The sequence below is a fragment of the Anopheles stephensi genome, unplaced genomic scaffold, assembly GCF_013141755.1.
Source record: "Anopheles stephensi strain Indian unplaced genomic scaffold, UCI_ANSTEP_V1.0 ucontig300, whole genome shotgun sequence".
Classification (NCBI taxonomy): domain Eukaryota; kingdom Metazoa; phylum Arthropoda; class Insecta; order Diptera; family Culicidae; genus Anopheles; species Anopheles stephensi.
The window spans coordinates 37982-55989 of NW_023405237.1; the positions used below are offsets into that span (position 1 = coordinate 37982).

The following is an 18008-nucleotide window of genomic DNA, read 5'->3' on the forward strand; positions in this document are numbered from 1 at the left end:
TACCTTGAGTAGCAGTAGCCACACGCAGAAAAAAAAACAAGAAAAAGATGGATGGAAATTCTTTTAAGGTTACATTGTAAATATTTTAGTTTCAAATTCCCTACATCAGTAAGGATCTCGTACGATCAACTGCAGGTCATACATATTGTCAACCTCAAACCCTTGTCGGACATTTACCGGTAGGAGGTTTATTTGAGTCCTTAAATGGATTTTTAAAAAAGGGATTGAGAATGAAACAGATTTTATCTATATCCCGATGAAACCTTACTTAAAAAAAGTGGAATTGTGGCTCCTGCTTAACACATTCAGAACTAACCACCTGAATCATCCTTCGATTCTTATATAATTCTTTGCAAAACCTCGTGTAATTGCAGGAATGAGATATTTTAACTTGAGAAAAACGAGCTTAAAAACTGCAAAAAATACCAAAGAATTATTAAATACTAATCTAAAAAAAAATAAAAAAAATTCATTTTTCCGGAATTCTCACATTTAAAGAGGTAATTTATAATTATGTGCCATACGACACGAACGATTTAAAGATTATTGACATCACAAGTTTGTTTGATACCAGGTAATCTTATTATATTTTCGTCACTTTATGTGATGATCAGCATTTGGAATTTGCTATTGAAACCATGTAGACCAAGTTGCTTTATAACAAAATATAAAATGAAGTAGTCCTAAATAAAATAAGTCTTGGGGAAAACACCGGGCCTCGGTTTCAAATAGCCCAAAAAACTTGGTATGAAATGAAAACGAATCATCCCAAATATAACCGAAATTTTCGGCACCTGTTAGCTGATTACAGCACAATCCAATTAAAAATCAATTAATATCATCGAAAATTGAAATTCTGAACATGTGAAACACTAATTTCTGACAATAATAATAAAATAAGGCATGTCAATATATCTTCAAGCTTACTGTAATTACATTTCCATTTAACACCTAAAGATAATCTATCTTTCAATAATGTCGATTAAAATCACATATTAGGAATGACTAAGATTGAATGAGTCTTTCAAGACATCTATATTAAAATTTAGTAAAACAACTGGAAAACCGTTTTGGACATTCCAAATTTTGCTTCCCAAATACATCGTAAGGCACCTCGATCGGCGCAGAGAGGAATTCGCAAAATAAATTTTCCCCCTCACCTGTTCCCACCCCCCATACACCCATCCACCGAGAAGTAGTACCAAACCCAGGGTATAAGGGGAGTTCGCTGGAAAATCATCCGTTCGGGTCGGTTTCACGTGTCCGGTCCCCGATGTTGACCCTCCGGCCGTGTGCCAAGTTTTTCCTGAAAATTCGGAAAACTGTGGGAGATTTTCGCGGACCGGTTTTTTCGTCTCCAAACAGCGAATTCTCAACCGATCCGGACAAATAACGCATCGATCGATGCGGACCAACGGGACCGATAGTTTGGTGTACCGTTTGGCCGGATCACACCCACCATCCGGCAACCAGGGCCGGAAAACTGTTTTTCCGTGTTTTTCCGGGTTTAGAGCGGAGCTACGCGTTCGCGATGTTCGGCAATCTTGCGCATCTCATCGAGATACATCTAGATCCGGTCAAAGATCGGATCATTCCGACCAGCAAGGGGCGCACCATCCAAAAAACCGTTTTTGGCATTCCGAATCCCCCCCCCCCCCACCCCCCCAAATTCACCGTGTGACACCTCATTCGTATTTAGATAGATGGTCATATTGTATTTATGTACATCCTGGAGTTTCTATGCACCCCGGAGTTTCCGTGCGTAGCCCTGTGCCCGGGCCTCTTAAGTTTCTTCCATCTACAACTTTCATTCATCTTCCACCCTTCATCCTTCCTTGACCATGGATGCATCTTGGACCTCCGATCCATTCCACCCCTTTTATATGCACCCCCGTAACCGCTTGCTCATTCTGTAATCCGTGCGTAGCCTTGTAACCGCTTGCGCATCCGTGCGTACCCCTGTAACCGTGCCTCTTAAGCTAGTCGTTTAGTAAATAAAAGTGAAAAACGTAATCCTCGTAACGTAACGTAATAAAAGTGAAATTAAGATAAAAAATCCGTTATAACTTACATTTGTGACCCTGATTTTTATTATGAAAAATAAGCAAACAATTGTAAATTGCTTAAAACAATTATAAATGTGACTATTCTTAATTCATTTTTTTTTGCTCAGAATTAATTTGCTTATAATTGCACTAACGGTGTTAGACAATCCCATACCCAAAATGTTCTGAAAATCCGTCTTTAATCAAAAGATGATGATGATTCCCTCCTCTTACCCCGATATTTAAAAAAATGTACTTGTGGAGAGTGTTCAAAAGAAACAAGTAAAATTACGATTTCATATCGTAGTTTTCAGATACTTTAGCTATTGAATGTATGAGCTTAATCAAATCACATTTCAACTTAATGGAAATTTAATTTTAGGTATTCATTTGATCACTACACTATTGACATTACGTTTTGCCATCGTGAATGCGAACATTTGTGTTTGCTTGATTTGAGCATTGCTACTTAGCTTTTTTGAAAAAATATACGATTTCTCGATTTTCAGTGGCCATCCAGATTACCTAGCGGCCTGCAAAGTAATCAAAAGCCTATTGCCATATGTAAGTAAAGGTTAGCCAAAAATTTTATACAAATCGGTACAAAACTAAATAATCCGGAATACACCACACCTACCTGGACAATAGTCACAACACATCAACCGCACCGAACCAGCACCAGCAGCGACGAAGAACTTAGCAACCGAATTGCTAAGTTGCATTCCTATCATCCATTCCTTCCATCCCACACTCTATTCCCTTAACCTACCCTTCCACGTACAATTGTAAATTAAATATAATTCAAACATATACATTTCTTTAACTCTCGCAATAATTGTTCGCCTCCCGCATGTAAAGAAAAGAGGCGAATATTGTATCACAGACCAAAAGTTTCTATAAATAATTAAAAAAATATCACAAAATATTTGTAGATTATAAGCTAATTAACAAATATGAAATATAACAACAAAATTGCATCAACATAAAAAAAAACATTTGCTCCCAGCGTAAAATTATCAAACTTACTCAAATTAACTAATAGTTTTCTTAAGTTTCTTGGCGTATTTTCTTTGGCATGGGTTATTTCGCTTGAGGTATGTTCTTTGAGCTTCAATTCGTTTCATATTTAAATATCTCATTCTCACTAATATTCTTTGCTTTGCAAAGGTTCTAATAATATCGTTTGGATATTCAGGAAAATTAATTTGTAAATGGCGAGCGAGGGTTTCCACGATCCGGGTGGTTTGTTTAAGTTTTCCATCTTTGTGGAAATTAAGAAAAATTTGTTCCATTTTGTGGCCTGCTTCAAGGAATCCATTAGATGGTTTGTATAAACCGCCAGCAGATACATGATCAACAAATGATTGTGGTTGTGAATAATTATGATCTTCTCTGCTGTTGCAAGTATAATCTCCTAACTGTAATTGGGGATATTTATCTCTAAATTTACGTGCGATGTATCCAATTATATATTCCAATCCATCTTGTTCCTGTTCATTCAAATTATGAATTGGAAGTTCATTATCTGTAACTACTTCTACTACATCAGGTACTATATCAGCTTCTTCAAAAATGGAAGCTGATATAAATTTCTCCTGATGAGTTACATGTTCATACTCAACACAATCTGTTGATGTTATGTATACATCCGAGGCAATATGATTTTTGCTGTCTGATGTACTTGTAATAGAATTAATAATGCTGGGCGATTTGCCAAGAATCATTAAACGAATTCTGTACATGCAATTCAAACGGGATGGGTGATCATACGTACCTCCTTTTTGTCGCAACTGAGAGAAAAAATTTTCCAGTAGATCTTGATTAAGCTGAAATAAAATAAACATGATATGATTAGTTCTAATAAACGAAAAGTAAATATTTTTAATGTGTTTTACCTTATGCGTAGATAAGTAAATAATGTTGTGCTTTTCCTTCATGTCTGCAAACAGCATTTTCACGGATGTTATCTGCATCAAAATACTTTTCTGAAAAACTTGTATATTGTTTTTTCCTACCACTAGCATGTTCGAAATGAAAGTATACATATTATCTAAAGCTTCAATTTGCTCTTCACTTCCCATGAATGATCTTTTATAATGTAGTTTTGCATTCGGGCTATATGAGCTAGAAATGCTAAACCACAAGTCTACCATTTCTATAATATTTGCCAATTCTTTTTCATTTGGCAAATATCGCCGCAATGAAATGGCTGTAGTACGAGATAGTAGCTCTGCTGCTCTACGCACATTTTGTCGTTCTTGACTTGACAAAATCAAGTGCCCCTTAGTAAGCTTGAATAAAGGAGTCATTTCAGCTCCTAATCTACCTTCTACTAGATCAAGTAATGGTTTTGCAGAAATGACTTGATCTTTATAATTAAATCCATGATCAACGAGCCAATTTCTCAATAATTTTAGTAAATGTGGTGCGTCTGGAAATACATATACATTTTTCTTAGTTATGGGATGCTCAAAATACGGTTTTTTATAATCTTGTGCACCTAGCTCTTTCCAACAACTTATATTAGTCGAACAATTGTCGCTTACGATCCCAGCAACGTTTATACCCTTTTCAAATAGTTTCTTTATAATAATAATAATGATTTCTTTGGTCATTTTTTTGTCAAAACCAATATAAATCGGCTGCTTCCAATTCTTAAACAAACCTCTAGCCATAACTACTTGTAGGTAATTATGAGGACCAACAACTTCATCAGTTGAAGGATCATATTCCATTGTATGTTGCACCTTCATCTCATCGAAACTTAATATGCATTCCGCATCTCTACTGTTCAATGTACTAATAAAGTTACCGATAAATATTAAAACATCCTCCAAAATGCCTTCGCTTAAATTAATAGTCCTTGCATATTTTTGTAAGGTCGAAATTGATGGTAGGGGGTATTTCATATCCCGTACCATATAGTCATATGCCCTTTTCCCAAAATATCGGAGCGTAAGAGCACTGCTAATTTCTTTCTTCGTCCATCTGACGCGTTTCTTTTCTTCCGTAATCAAAGCAATCTGATTTGATGATAGTGTGCCTTGTAAAAGGTTTTTCATTTTGTCAATCAGATCGTTCGGATGGATGCAAGAATTCTTCAAAAAGTTAAGTTCCTTTTCTAAATTTAAAACTTTTTGTTTTAGTTTAAAATTTTCAGAAGTAACGTAGTTTAAGGTTGCTTTTAATCGCAAATTAGCTTCTCTAAGTTTCTGTATTTCCTGAGAATTGTTTGTGTTCGTGGATTGCGTTGTGCTTACGGATGCATCATTGCTTGCCGTAACAGGAATAGATGTTAAGGGAGGAAAGTTTTCCAAATCTTCCTCCTGTTGATTACTCATTGCAGTATGCAATGCAGTTTTAATTGTTGGAATAGCTGAAACAAATATAATGAATTAGTCACACAAAGATTAAGATGCAATTCAAAACAACTCACCATTAGGAAGAAGAAGTCTTCGAGACACTTTAGCACCAACCAAATTATTAATTGGCATTAGATAATCATTTTCTAGGAAATGTGTTGAACATATCACGTCATTTATTGAAGGTTCCCAATTTTCCTCCCGGTTACAAAATTGAACCCAAGATTTACGAAGGGGTTCAGATTTTGGGAAAATGTGGAAGGAAATCTCCACCGAATGTTTTTTTGCATCGCATCGTTTATTGCGACACAGTGAAACAGCACAGGGAGCAGGCATGTTTAAAAGTTTTAGAAAAGTTCTTATGAAATTCGTTATGGTAATGAAAGAAACAAAATTTAACTAATGCTACTTGAAAACAAACAACAAAATATCAAACTAATACCTATACTAACGTAACTATCTTACCATAGAGCTAACTAACTAACCTAACTAAACACTATTTTATAAGAAAATTATCGTAAATGAAACTTAACTAACGATTTCAAAGAACTGTAGATGTGGATCTTAATTTAGAATCTACACATCTATCCAAGTTATAGTCAAAATCACTTAATACAAACTATAATTTTTATTAAATGATTATAAAAAATAACTATAACAAAAAATTAACCTTCAAAAAACACACTTCCTTATGATATCACTTCAAAGCCACCAAAAACACGCAATCCACAACCGAGCAAACCGAAAGTACAAGAAGCTATGAGGGTAAATATTTGTAAACAATACCTCCACCAATACCTTCTACCATTCCACAACCATTTCTTCTCCACCTCACCACGGAACAAAAACGTCAAGTCGCGAAATGTCAAATTGCTCTATATAATTCTACCTCCTAAATCTATATACCTTGGTCCGAACTGAAAGAGAACGCGCGAAAGAATGGCTTTATTCCCACTGGTCCTGTCGAGCGGTTTCCGCACAAGGTCCTCAGCTTTGTACCCAATTTTGTGCTCGTGTGCAACATTCCATATTGCTATCCCTCTTTGCCAGTATGGCAATGATCATCTGTGCTGCTCTGTCAATTCTTCCACAGCCTGTGTCGATGTGTATGCCTGTGTATGCCACTGCTCGACCGTGTAAACGCGCGGTATTGGTATGTATTGTCGCGTCGGTGTAGACTTGACAGGTACGGTGCCGGCACGTAAACAAACCATTGGCCGCAGTTGCTGTTATGGATTAGAATTGTGTTTAGGCAAAGCAAATTTGCCAGCCAAAACATCCGCGTCACGTCGAGATCGCTCCTGTATCGGAGGGACCGTCGCATTAATCAATTGTGTTAAAAATTTGCGGGAAAAACGTAGTGCAATGAAAGCCTTTGGCTCTCTTACGGAGCCGGCGTAGGAAGCTTCCGGATGTGTTTCGGAGCCGGCATCGGATACTATCGGAGTGTTTAAAGAGGCGGATGAGGTCTCTGAGGGCCAAAGCCTCTGTTAATAAATGATTTAAAAAAGAGCTGTTTTGTTTGTGAAGCAAATAGTGGCAAGGCGAAAGAAAACACATATCACAATACATACAAACAGCGTGATCACACACACATGTATACCCCTGGAGCGCAAACGCTCACGCACACCACCCCATAAGCCCGAATCCGAACGTCCTCAGAATGTCCTCAGCCCATGTAAAAACGTCCTCAATTTTGTATGGCCGGCGGGCTTGTGACACAAAATTAGGACGTTGCATGCGGATTCGAGCACTTGTATGACGACCCACTCGTCATACAAGTGCTCGAATCCGCATGCAACGTCCTAATTTTGTGTCACAAGCCCGCCGGCCATACAAAATTGAGGACGTTTTTACATGGGCTGAGGACATTCTGAGGACGTTCGGATTCGGGCTTATGGGGTGGTGTGCGTGAGCGTTTGTGGCTCAAATGTATGAGTGTATTGGTGAGACCGTATAATGTGTATGTGTTAGTGAACACTCTCGATACGCGTTATGAATGTCGTTGTGATATTGTTTTGCTTTCGCATACATTTATTCCTCTGTCAAAATTCAAATTCGAAGAATGGTGAACATTTTATTTTGCTTTAGTTCTGGTTCAGGATAGTCTTGTGACGAGTGTTCCGATAATTTTCGCAAAAAGGCAAGAAAAAACTGTTTTAAATAACACAGTGGAAAGTTAAAATGTCCCTAACTACGCTCTCTTCAATTTTAGATGGATTCCAAGCAAAATTCCGACTGCAACAACAATGTGCCGGTATCATCATCCGCGACGGGTTCGGCGCAGGAATTTCAATCCATGCGCCGAATGCTAGCGAACGTCCAGGTCCGGCAGGACATAATTACACAGGAGATTCGGCAGCTCAGTGGCAGAGTAGAATATATAGCCGGATTGGTGGAAGAATTTATGGGCAAGAAGCAACCACTAGCTAACACTAGCCAGCCTAACAAACCGGGACGATTCCGCTCTGTGGATAGTGTAGAAGATCTTCTTTTCCTGGAAGCTAAGCTGGAAGATGTACAAGAAAGAGAAGAGTTCATAAAGTGGGTAAAAATGAATATAGCAACAGACACTAACGAAAAACAGCGTGCTAGTGACACATTAAATTTGATTTTAGACCCTAATCTTTTATTGAAGTTTTCTTGGACAGGAAGGGGGAAAACGGAAAAAAAACCGTTTTGCGAATTAAAAAATATTTTGTTAGTTATTAAGGAATTAGGTGGTAATTGTACAGATACACAGGTAAAGGAATGGATAAAGTTAAAATTAAATCATAGTGATAATGTTAATAGAAATAAGTTTGTAAATAAGCCTAGTTGCCATGAGCGTAGGTCCCGTAGTAGTTAGGTAAGATAAGAATTAAGATTTAATTTTGTTGATGTTAATTTGATGTTTATTATTAGATTAAGTCATTTTTAAGTTTTTGTTTAATTAGTAAGCCTAGCACAATATCCGTTCATAATAAATTAAAAACAACAGAATTATTTCTAAATTACGTGTTTGTTGGTCCAACTAAATATCACCATCCCGTTAATAAATAAATAGATGTTACATACTCACTTCTAAGTTACAAATCCATCCATTTGCTTAAACATGCAAATAATTCTGGTTGCCTTAAGCGTCCATCCCGTCCATTCCGTATTCTGTAAATAATGTGAATTATATAGTTTAATTGATGTGGTAGGATTAGCTACAATTTACAATCTATTTTTATATTTCAATTCTTACTTTGTTGATGATAACTCAAATGTATATTCTCCTGAAAGATTATTCGAGTGTCCATAAAAACGAGCGATGTGTTAGGCGCATTCGTTCTCAAAGTTTCACAGCACTGCTCCTGTAAATGGTAAGGCAGAATTAGGTAGAATCTTGCTATAATTAAGTAATATTTAATATAACTGATTTTTTTACTAGGAGGGATATCTTCATAATACAACCTGGATCAACCAACCATCCACGAGAAATGTGGGATTCATCGATCACAATCAATCGATACAAGAGTTACAATCGATGTCTTGCCCAGTAAACCCCTCCTCGAGTTGACTTAATCCAGGCTTGCCAGCACGCATTGCCATCGCAGTGAGCCCAAGAAATGATAGTTGAGTGCATTTAATGTAAAAAAAAGAAGAAAAAAAGGAAAAAGAAAGTATGTAGTGGGGTTTGAGATGGTAGTTATAGTTGGTAGGATTTTTGGGTATACCTTTGTTTGCCGCTTGTGATGGTTTGTGTCCACATGTGCTCCAAACGCAAGAAACTCGATGGGTGCATGGAAGTATAGTTAAAAGAGAAAAGGACGTATTTAGTAAGTGATGTTAATGCTTTGCTCAAAAACTCCCGAAGAATGAGCCAACAAAACCCAGAAAACGCAAAATTCAAACGATAGCTTCCGCAACACGGTGCCGTAAGCTACGCTTATCACACAATAAGTTTTCAGTTAGCTGATGAATGATTAGAAACGTCTTAGCCCTAACCAAACAAAAACAGCAACGTTCTAATGTTTTGCATAGTCTAAAAAACCAATAATCAGATGCACAAGTAGCATGGAAGGGGAAAAAGACACTTAACTGAAACTCGATTTGTAGGAAACAGTACATTAATTTTCATCGCATCTAACTATTTCTTTGATTGTGAAAGAATGCTTAATAATCGTCTGTTACATAAAATGCAATTGCAATGTGGATAATTATTGAATCATGGCTAGAAGTTTAAATTTAAAATATTCCAAATTATTCTTTTTGCATCCTATTAGTATAGCTGGTTACGGTGGCGCTGATCTTTAATACGATGACAGGAACGGTTACGAATTTTGTACAGATCGTTCCCCGTTCGTTGGGCCGAGTATCTTGCTGTGGTTAGGTAACGTAACGGCAGGCAGAAGCGTATCGGCCGTGACCTGGAGACCATATGCATTCATCGATCGGCTTCTCACACTATCATTTGCATGATAGGTGAGAGCCTTTGTTCGATATATCATGTGCACTTGCCAATAGACATCTTACACTATCATCCAGATGATGAGAGGTAAGAGCTGGCACCATTCCATCCAGTTCTCCAGGCCACGGCTAATGCGTGTGCAAGAAGGTGCAAATATAATAATGCGCAAATGTATCAGAAGACTATATTTTTTTCCTTGGCACTACAACCTCGAGAGGCCATTTCTGGCATTCTGTGACTTGATTTTACCCTTAGTAAAGTAGTCAGCCTTACGCACGGGGAGGCCGTCTGGATGGGATTTGAACCCTTGTCCTGCCGTGTGAACACCGGCGCCGTTATCGCCTAGGCCACTGGACCGCCCCATTTACAAGACTATTTTACTTTCCAAGAAATTCAATCACATGGTTAGATACAATGATAATTAGTGCACTATTTTCTACAAAACGAGCTACAACTGAGTTTAAGTTTTCCGCTGTATGCAACATAGGCAACTGGTTGTTGATATTTTAAACTACAGGAGAAGGTTGCAGTTTTTGTTGGGTTAGGGTTAAAAAGTTTCTCATAATTCATCAGCCAACTGATTCTTATTTCCTTATATTTTATTTTATTCTTTATCTGATTCTGCCAACTTATTCAGTGATTTGTGTAGCGTACGGTACTGGGTTGCATATTGCTGTCATTTGAATATTGTTGCTACCGGGTCGTTATGGATTGAAATGCTAGAAAATCGTGCTATTAGTTGATAATGTGCTTACCTTTTTCCGTGATAGAAAAGCGTCCTGATTGAGCTCGTGTGTTTCCAGAGGATCGATGAAAGACGTGGTATACATGGAAACATAATTAAATTGGATACACAATACGTGGTTAGTTAGTTGCTACTGTACAACATTAAATCGATGGTATGCTTACCCTTTTGTTCGACATCGGTAAAATAACTTAAACAAATTTCGTCCCAGTTCCCCCATTTTCCGGTGTGGGCCCCCGGAAAAAAAGGTTATGGTTGTCGCGATCCATCATACAGGGAGAAAGAAAAAAAAATGAAACTAAAATTGTGGAAGCAGTTCGATTTATGAGTTTTGCTTTTAAGTTACCTGTGCTGTTAAATTTGTATTTATTAAAACATTATGATGAAACTGATTCCCTCGACTTGCCGATCCGATGTCCGATGTTGAGTGAGACACAAACAATTTTCCGTCTGCCGGTGTTCGATACACATCTCCTCCTAGCAGTAGGAAAACGATGAGCAATGTGTAAAGCAGACTGGGTGAAAACGTATTCCTGGATTGCACCTGTTGAAATTGGAGCAAAGTATATGGGTTAAATAAAACGTAATTACAAGCACATTATACAAGCTTCAGAACCGATGCCTTACTCATTTTTTACTTTTTTTCCTTTCTGAAAAGGATGTGTTCCCTGGCGATTCGTAAGGGCATTATTCCATGTCGTCAACGTCTGTTGCTAATTGAAAAATGGTGCTCATTTCAACTTAGTTGGATTGTTGATCCTCATGCATCTCAACTGTCTTCCAACTGTGTACTAGGTTTTAATGACTATAATAATTTTACTGCCACCAATTCGCCACCACCATTAATATGTTATCAATTATTATTAAAACTGTGTAACAAAGGAATAAATAATATAAGTGGGGGTGTATCGTCTACAAATTCATCTACATTGAAATAAACTAGAGGACGAGGAGGCAAATTAACGGCTACTAATTTACATTTTATAGATTCAATGGTCAAGGTGACTGGTAATGATGGAAGAAAAGAATTTAGTTTGTAAATACCAATTTCACTAGATTTTAATTCAATACGCGAAACATCGTCTTCAATATTAACGTGAAAATAATCTACGTTATTTTCGTATTGAATGCCATGTATAATAAAAATATTTTGGGAGGAGATTTCCACCCTTACAAATTTAACTATTGAGTTAGATGTTGTTAATAACCACTGATCTTTAAACACAGGTTTTAAAACAAAACTGGCAGTAATATGCAACCCACAGCCATCCGAAGTTACACATGGATACACGTTTTTGTTTGAACTAGAGATTACATTCATCGAGGCAAACAGTTTGGATCTACCAGCTACTTGTTCTAAGCATTTAGAACCTTTCCTCACACACCTTTTAAGAAACTGTAAAAAGTTCTCGAAAGGATATGCCGAGAAGTTGTCCAATTCACCATGCACTTCAACGTCTTCATGAACGTGCAGAAGATTGTGTATGTTGCTGCTCATATGGGTGCGACCATAATGAATTGGGAAATCTAAAACAAATTTAAGAAGCATTCTACGTGCAAGAGAATGTAAGTGCGCATGGGTTGACGAAGAATAAATTGTAATACTACAAAAGTAGAGTAGATAATGATTATAGCCTACCTCATGCATGAAATCTTTATATATTACAGGGCTAACGTAGTGCAGAAAAGATCTAAACTCGGTTCCTTTCCAATACTGAATTGTTTCCAGCGATCGAAATGGTCGGTGTACTTCGGAAGGAAGCTTGGTTTTAACCAAAAAGTGAGAAATATTTTTTTTTTGATCACTTGTCCACCGATCAAAGCTAACCATTTTATTATTCATAAATCCCTGCAGAAATTTACGACTACCACCCAAATCAAGAAGATGCAATCGATCAGCAACTGGAAAACTCTTGATCATATCTAAACCTTCAATGTCTTCTAAGGGGGTATGTATTGTCTTATGGTGTTCTTTATCCTCTCTTGCACGGAAACTAGTATCAGTACGCGGGGGTGCAGATGAAGGATTAAAAATTACCTTACCTTCGGGTTGCACATGCACTCCAACGGTAGTGCACTTCGTGCAACCGTGTTTACCCGAAAATCCCATAACAGACTTAATAAAAGCCCGTGCTGGTGAATCAGCAATGAAGGCCTTAATACATACTGGAAGTACATGATCACCAAACTGTATGCCTGTTGACCGTAAATTGTTAATTTCGTCAACTATTGGACGCAGGAATTGCTCGAGACTACCGGGTTTGGTTTGGCCGCTAAATACACCCGCTACCATTACCGGACAATCGGATATCTCTTCTACCTTGAATAGAATTGGCCAAAACTGAGTGACACTACTTTTGAAGAGTGGAAGTCCATCAATCGATACTTGAAGGCTTAAATTCGTCACTTGTGGAGGGCTATTTTTAAAAACATTTCTAAGGGCAACCTCAATACCCGGATACCAAAAACGTCCACTTGCAACGGTTTGAATCTCATTGCTTACTCTGGGTATTTTGAGAAGCGAACGAGCGTCTTTCGGTAGATCAGGGTGTCCAAACTTTCTTAAAATCGCCAACAGCAAGTTGAGAAAACTTCGAGAAAGATGCCCTGCCACTGCCAAATATTTCAAAGCGTCTTTCAACGTTGAAAAATCGTTCAAGAAGCTATAAGCTTCCGTCCAAAAATCATCGCGAAGTTCAGCCGGTTCTTCTACTTCATCATAAATATCGTTAGTATTTACATCTATACTACTACCCACTATACCACCACCAACGCTATCTACTGATACAGTATTGGAATCATATAAAACATCTGTAAAGAAACATAAACGAAGCAAAATAAAAAATAAAATTAGACGTTTGAAGCTTGCTTACATCTGACTTGTTGCGAACGCGACCATTTGATACAAGTTATCAATAAATTAGGCGGTTTGAGTTTTAACCTTTTAAACATGTGTAGCAGAGCAATCACATTATTAACGATACTCAGTAGAAGCAGAGAAATATGTAAATTCATTTGAAACTTAATTCTAGAATGTGACCATTTACTTAAACTGTAACTTGCCGCATATGCACGCTGTAGGGTTAAATAAACCAATTCCAGAAAGGCTTGCCACATGAATCCACCCGAAAGCGTAACCAACGGACGCATAGTTATTAGAGACAATCAATACGTTTTTAACTATTTAACAATTACCACGTAAAATAGGTGTTTTTACGGATCTTCACGTATCGTCATAACAGTAATAACAACCCGAATGGCCATACGAATGACCTCGCATATCGACTTTGCGAAGCGAATGCTACAACATTGACGCTAAAAACACAACGCGACTAAACGGATTAGAACCCGGTGGGTTCGCGATTCCCGGATGGTGACGGAAAATAACTAATTTGCCTCTCGCCAGGGTTTATCTGAATTAATAGATTCTCTTGCAATGGCAGGATTAAAGAACGAGGAAACTCATTAATCTATCTTTCACTCTCGTAACACCAAACAAAAGCTTCTGTTTAGCACGGAAGAAAACTATACGAAACAGTGTATAAACTAGCTAACATAAACGATAGTAGCTGAGAATAGTTTTTTCTACAAAAATAATTATCGTTTCCGAAATGGGGTTGAAAACGAGGCAACTTTCACTGCACTGCACTTTTTCCACCCACTACACTACACTTTGCTTCTGCTCAGCATCGACAAATTTCGGTCGAAAACGTAAACCAACGCATAAAAGAACAAACGCAGTTTGTAACCATTTCACAAGCTTTAAAAATGTGCAAGCAAACCTAGAAAACCTGTGTAACTTACCTAAATTCATGGGCTCCGATGCCGGCTCCGTAGCAAAGCCGGAAGCCCCCGATGCCGGTACCGAAACAGAGCTGGAAGCCTCCATTGCATCACGTTCTTCCCGCATAATTCGTTCCTCTTCTTCAAGGATGAGACGGCGCTTTCGATACAGGGACGATTTCGACGTCATGATGTTTTTTTCGGCTGGTAAATTCGCTTTTCTAAAAAGAAACAAAATATATGTTAGTTCAGTTTGCCTCATAGATTGTTTATGTACCGGCATCGTACCTGTCAAGTCTTCACCGTCGCACCAATACATACCAATATCGCACTTCACGTAGAATTGTCGTGTTTTTACACGGTCGAGCTGTAGCATACACAGGCATACACATCGACACAGGCTGTGGAAGAATTGACAGAGCAGCACAGACGATCATTGCCGTACCGGCAAAGAGGGATAGCAATATGGAATGTTGCACACGAGCACAAAATTGGGTACAAAGCTGAGGACCTTGTGCGGAAACTGCTCGACAGGACCAGTGGGGATTTAGGTAATTATAACAGTTCGAACGCGTGGTTTCACGTAGTTTTTTCACCCATTTCCTTCGGAACCAAGCTGTCCTAGGCCAGAGGCGCCATGGCAGCGCAAATGAAAACAAAACAAACAATAACACTCGGATTAGATTGTGATATTACGCTGAATTATTATTTATTTAACAAACCCGTTCATGTATCTCACTATTCCGTTGCACTCCTCGTGTTCGCCAGTGTTCGTTTAGGGGGAAAAAACAAGACGGTGAGTTGAGAAATGATGCTCTTCGCCGTACATGAGATGCTGAACCATACCTCATCTCTCGCAGAAAACATGTTACGGGAAGCGGCAAACACGAATCGACCATCACCGAGTGAAACTCCAGGCTACCGCAGCTCACCTACACGCAAATACACGAACAATCCCAAACCATCTGCATTCAAACACCGGGTCATGCGCTTCGGCTTATCCGTGCGCGAGCGACGTCCTCCCTCCATCACATTCAGAACACGACTGTCCCTCAGCGTGCTCAGGGCAGAGCGAATAAAGAAAGAGAGAAGAAGAAATTGGCAGAGGTTTCCAGACGGTTTTAAAATGCGCGCTGCATGCCAGTACCAAAACGGCGCGCGAGAAACAGTTCGAGCGCCCCTGCACATGTGTGTTCGCTCTCTCGCACTCAGGGGCTCTCAAGCGGAAGATCATGGTTCGAGCAGTGCACGTCACATTGCGGAAAGCGAGAAAATGTTTGAGCGCCTCTGCACGCGAGAGCGAACGGGTGTGTGCTGTGCTGCTCGTTCCAACGGCAAACTGGTATGGTGCAGAGCTGCTCTAAGAGCGTAAATTTTAGCTTTTTTGTATAACAGATGTCAGTTGGGTACCCAACTGACATTTTATAGCAGGCTTATGGCGTTTTTCGAGTTCTTTTACCTAAATTTCGATGCTTAATCTTGCCTTAGAGAGCAGCAGATTTAGGTAATTATAACAGTTCGAACGCGTGGTTTCACGTAGTTTTTTCACCCATTTCCTTCGGATCCAAGCTGTCATAGGCCAGAGGCGCCATGGCAGCCCAAATGAAAACAAAACAAACAATAACACTCGGATTAAATTGTGATATTACGCTGAATTATTATTTATTTAACAAACCCGTTCATGTATCTCACTATTCCGTTGCACTCCTCGTGTTCGCCAGTGTTCGTTTAGGGGAAAAAACAAGAGGGTGAGTTGAGAAATGGTGCTCTTCGTCGTAGATGAGATGCTGCATCATACCTCATCTCTCACAGAAAACATGTTACGGGAAGCGGCAAACACGAATCGATCATCACCGTGTGAAACTCCAGGCTACCGCAGCTCACCTACACGCAAATACACGAACAATTCCAACACCATCTGCATTGAAACACCGGGTCATGCGCTTCGGCTTATCCGTGCGCGTGCGACGTCCTCCCTCCATCACATTTAGAACACGACTGTCGCTCAGCGTGCTCAGGGCAGAGCGAATAAAGAAAGAGAGAAGCAAAAATTTGCAGGGGTTTCCAGACGGTTTTAAAATGCGCGCTGCATGCCAGTACCAAAACGGCGCGCGAGAAACAGTTCGAGCGCCCCTGCACACGTGTGTTCGCTCTCTCCCACTTAGGGGCTCTCAAGCGGAGGATTATGGTTCGAGCAGTGCACGGCACATTGCGGAAAGCGAGAAAATGTTTGAGCGCCACTGCACGCGAGAGCGAACGGGTGTGTGCTGTGCTGCTCGTTCCAACGGCAAACTGGTATGGTGCTGAGCTGCTCTAAGAGCGTAACTGGCATTCGCGCATGAAGCGAGCAGCTATGGCAAGGATCGGGAATTTTCTTTTTTGAAATTTAGCCTCTTTTGTATAACAGATGTCAGTTGGGTGTTAACGCTTAGACGTCAAATCTGCTTGACGAAAGCTAGTTTCGTCAAGTTTATGATACATGAAATATTTCAAGATGGGTACAGTGAGTAGGGATGAGTGTCGCTCGCGTGGGAGACGCTCATAAGAAAGTTTATAAATAGGGCAGAAAACACAATTATACCCCTCTTCGAATTTGGAATCTGAATACGACGCTTGGTAACTATTGCAACACACATCGATCCGAAACTCCGCGAATTCTTCATGGTGCCGTGACCAGATATATAGCTCGAATTTCTGGTGTTTTTTGCGAGTTTGATCGACCCATCGTTCACCGTTTTCTGTGTCGTACCACATTTGGTTTGGATTTTCGTGCACCGTACAGCTGTTTTTGCCGCATCACGCATTACACTGCAGGTCACCCACTCACACACACACACGATTGCACAATGCCCGTACCACCCGTTGTTTTGGCGTCCCGTCGGACAATTTTGTTGGCGTCCCTTACGCGGTACGAGAAGTTTTTGGATAGTTTCGTTCACGCACGGGATCAAGTAGAGGTGGAGGTTCGTTTAGGAAAATTCGAAATATTATGCAAGGATCTAGAGAGTGTTCAACAAGGGTTGGAGGATTCCGCTTCCACGCTGGAAGAAACAACGCAGAATGCTGCATTACGAGAGAATTTCGAGGATAGATTGATTCACGTCCAATCTCAACTGCAGGCAAAACCAGCTCCTACCGCGCACCCGAGCACTGGATCGAACCCACTTAAGGGCATCAAGCTTCCCAGCATCGCGCCGCCAGAATTCACAGGCGACTATATGCAATGGTTGACTTTCCGCGACACATTTGAGTGCTTGATTCATAACAACGCCGATCTACCAGCGATACAAAAGTTTCATTATTTGCGCGCCGCAGTAAAAGAAGCAGCGGCTCAGGTGATAGAATCAATCACCATAAGCGCAGCTAATTATGAGTTAGCCTGGAACACTTTGGCGGAGCGATACTCTAATGAGTATTTGCTGAAAAAATGCCATTTGCAAGCAATGTTTGCCATTTCGGCTGCTCAAAAGGAGAGCGTTACAACACTACACCATCTTGTGGATTAATTTGAGAGGCACAAAAAGATATTGCAACACTTAGGAGAAGAAACGGACACTTGGGGCAGTATACTTGAGCACCTACTATGCACTAAATTGCCAATTATAACATTACGCGATTGGGAAAAGCACGCATCTTCT

The 18008-nt window shown here is 39.5% G+C and overlaps 2 protein-coding genes across 9 annotated transcripts; both read right to left on the bottom strand.

The window, feature by feature from the left end:
• Nucleotides 1–7458: 7458 nt before the first annotated feature.
• On the bottom strand, nt 7459–12536 carry LOC118516478. Of its 8 annotated transcripts, XM_036062398.1 has the most exons (8): nt 11215–12536; nt 10752–11131; nt 10598–10621; nt 9109–9162; nt 8846–8962; nt 8637–8745; nt 8469–8551; nt 7459–7916 (listed from the first exon to the last, which is right to left on the bottom strand). In XM_036062398.1, the coding sequence occupies exon 1, from the start codon at nt 12506–12508 to the stop codon at nt 11441–11443; it is 1068 nt and encodes a 355-aa protein (XP_035918291.1). In that variant the 5' UTR covers nt 12509–12536; the 3' UTR covers nt 7459–7916; nt 8469–8551; nt 8637–8745; nt 8846–8962; nt 9109–9162; nt 10598–10621; nt 10752–11131; nt 11215–11440. The 8 variants fall into 8 exon arrangements, with proteins under 8 accessions (XP_035918291.1, XP_035918294.1, XP_035918293.1 ...); XM_036062401.1 differs by lacking the exon at nt 8846–8962; XM_036062400.1 differs by having other exon boundaries at nt 8860–9162.
• A 24-nt stretch (nt 12537–12560) lies between these two features.
• LOC118516485 lies at nt 12561–14821 on the bottom strand. The gene is made up of 4 exons (XM_036062414.1): nt 14659–14821; nt 14392–14591; nt 12605–13398; nt 12561–12569 (listed from the first exon to the last, which is right to left on the bottom strand). Exons 2-4 carry the CDS (start codon nt 14558–14560, stop codon nt 12561–12563), a joined length of 972 nt encoding a protein of 323 aa, XP_035918307.1. The 5' UTR covers nt 14561–14591; nt 14659–14821.
• Between the last annotated feature and the right edge of the window lie 3187 nt (nt 14822–18008).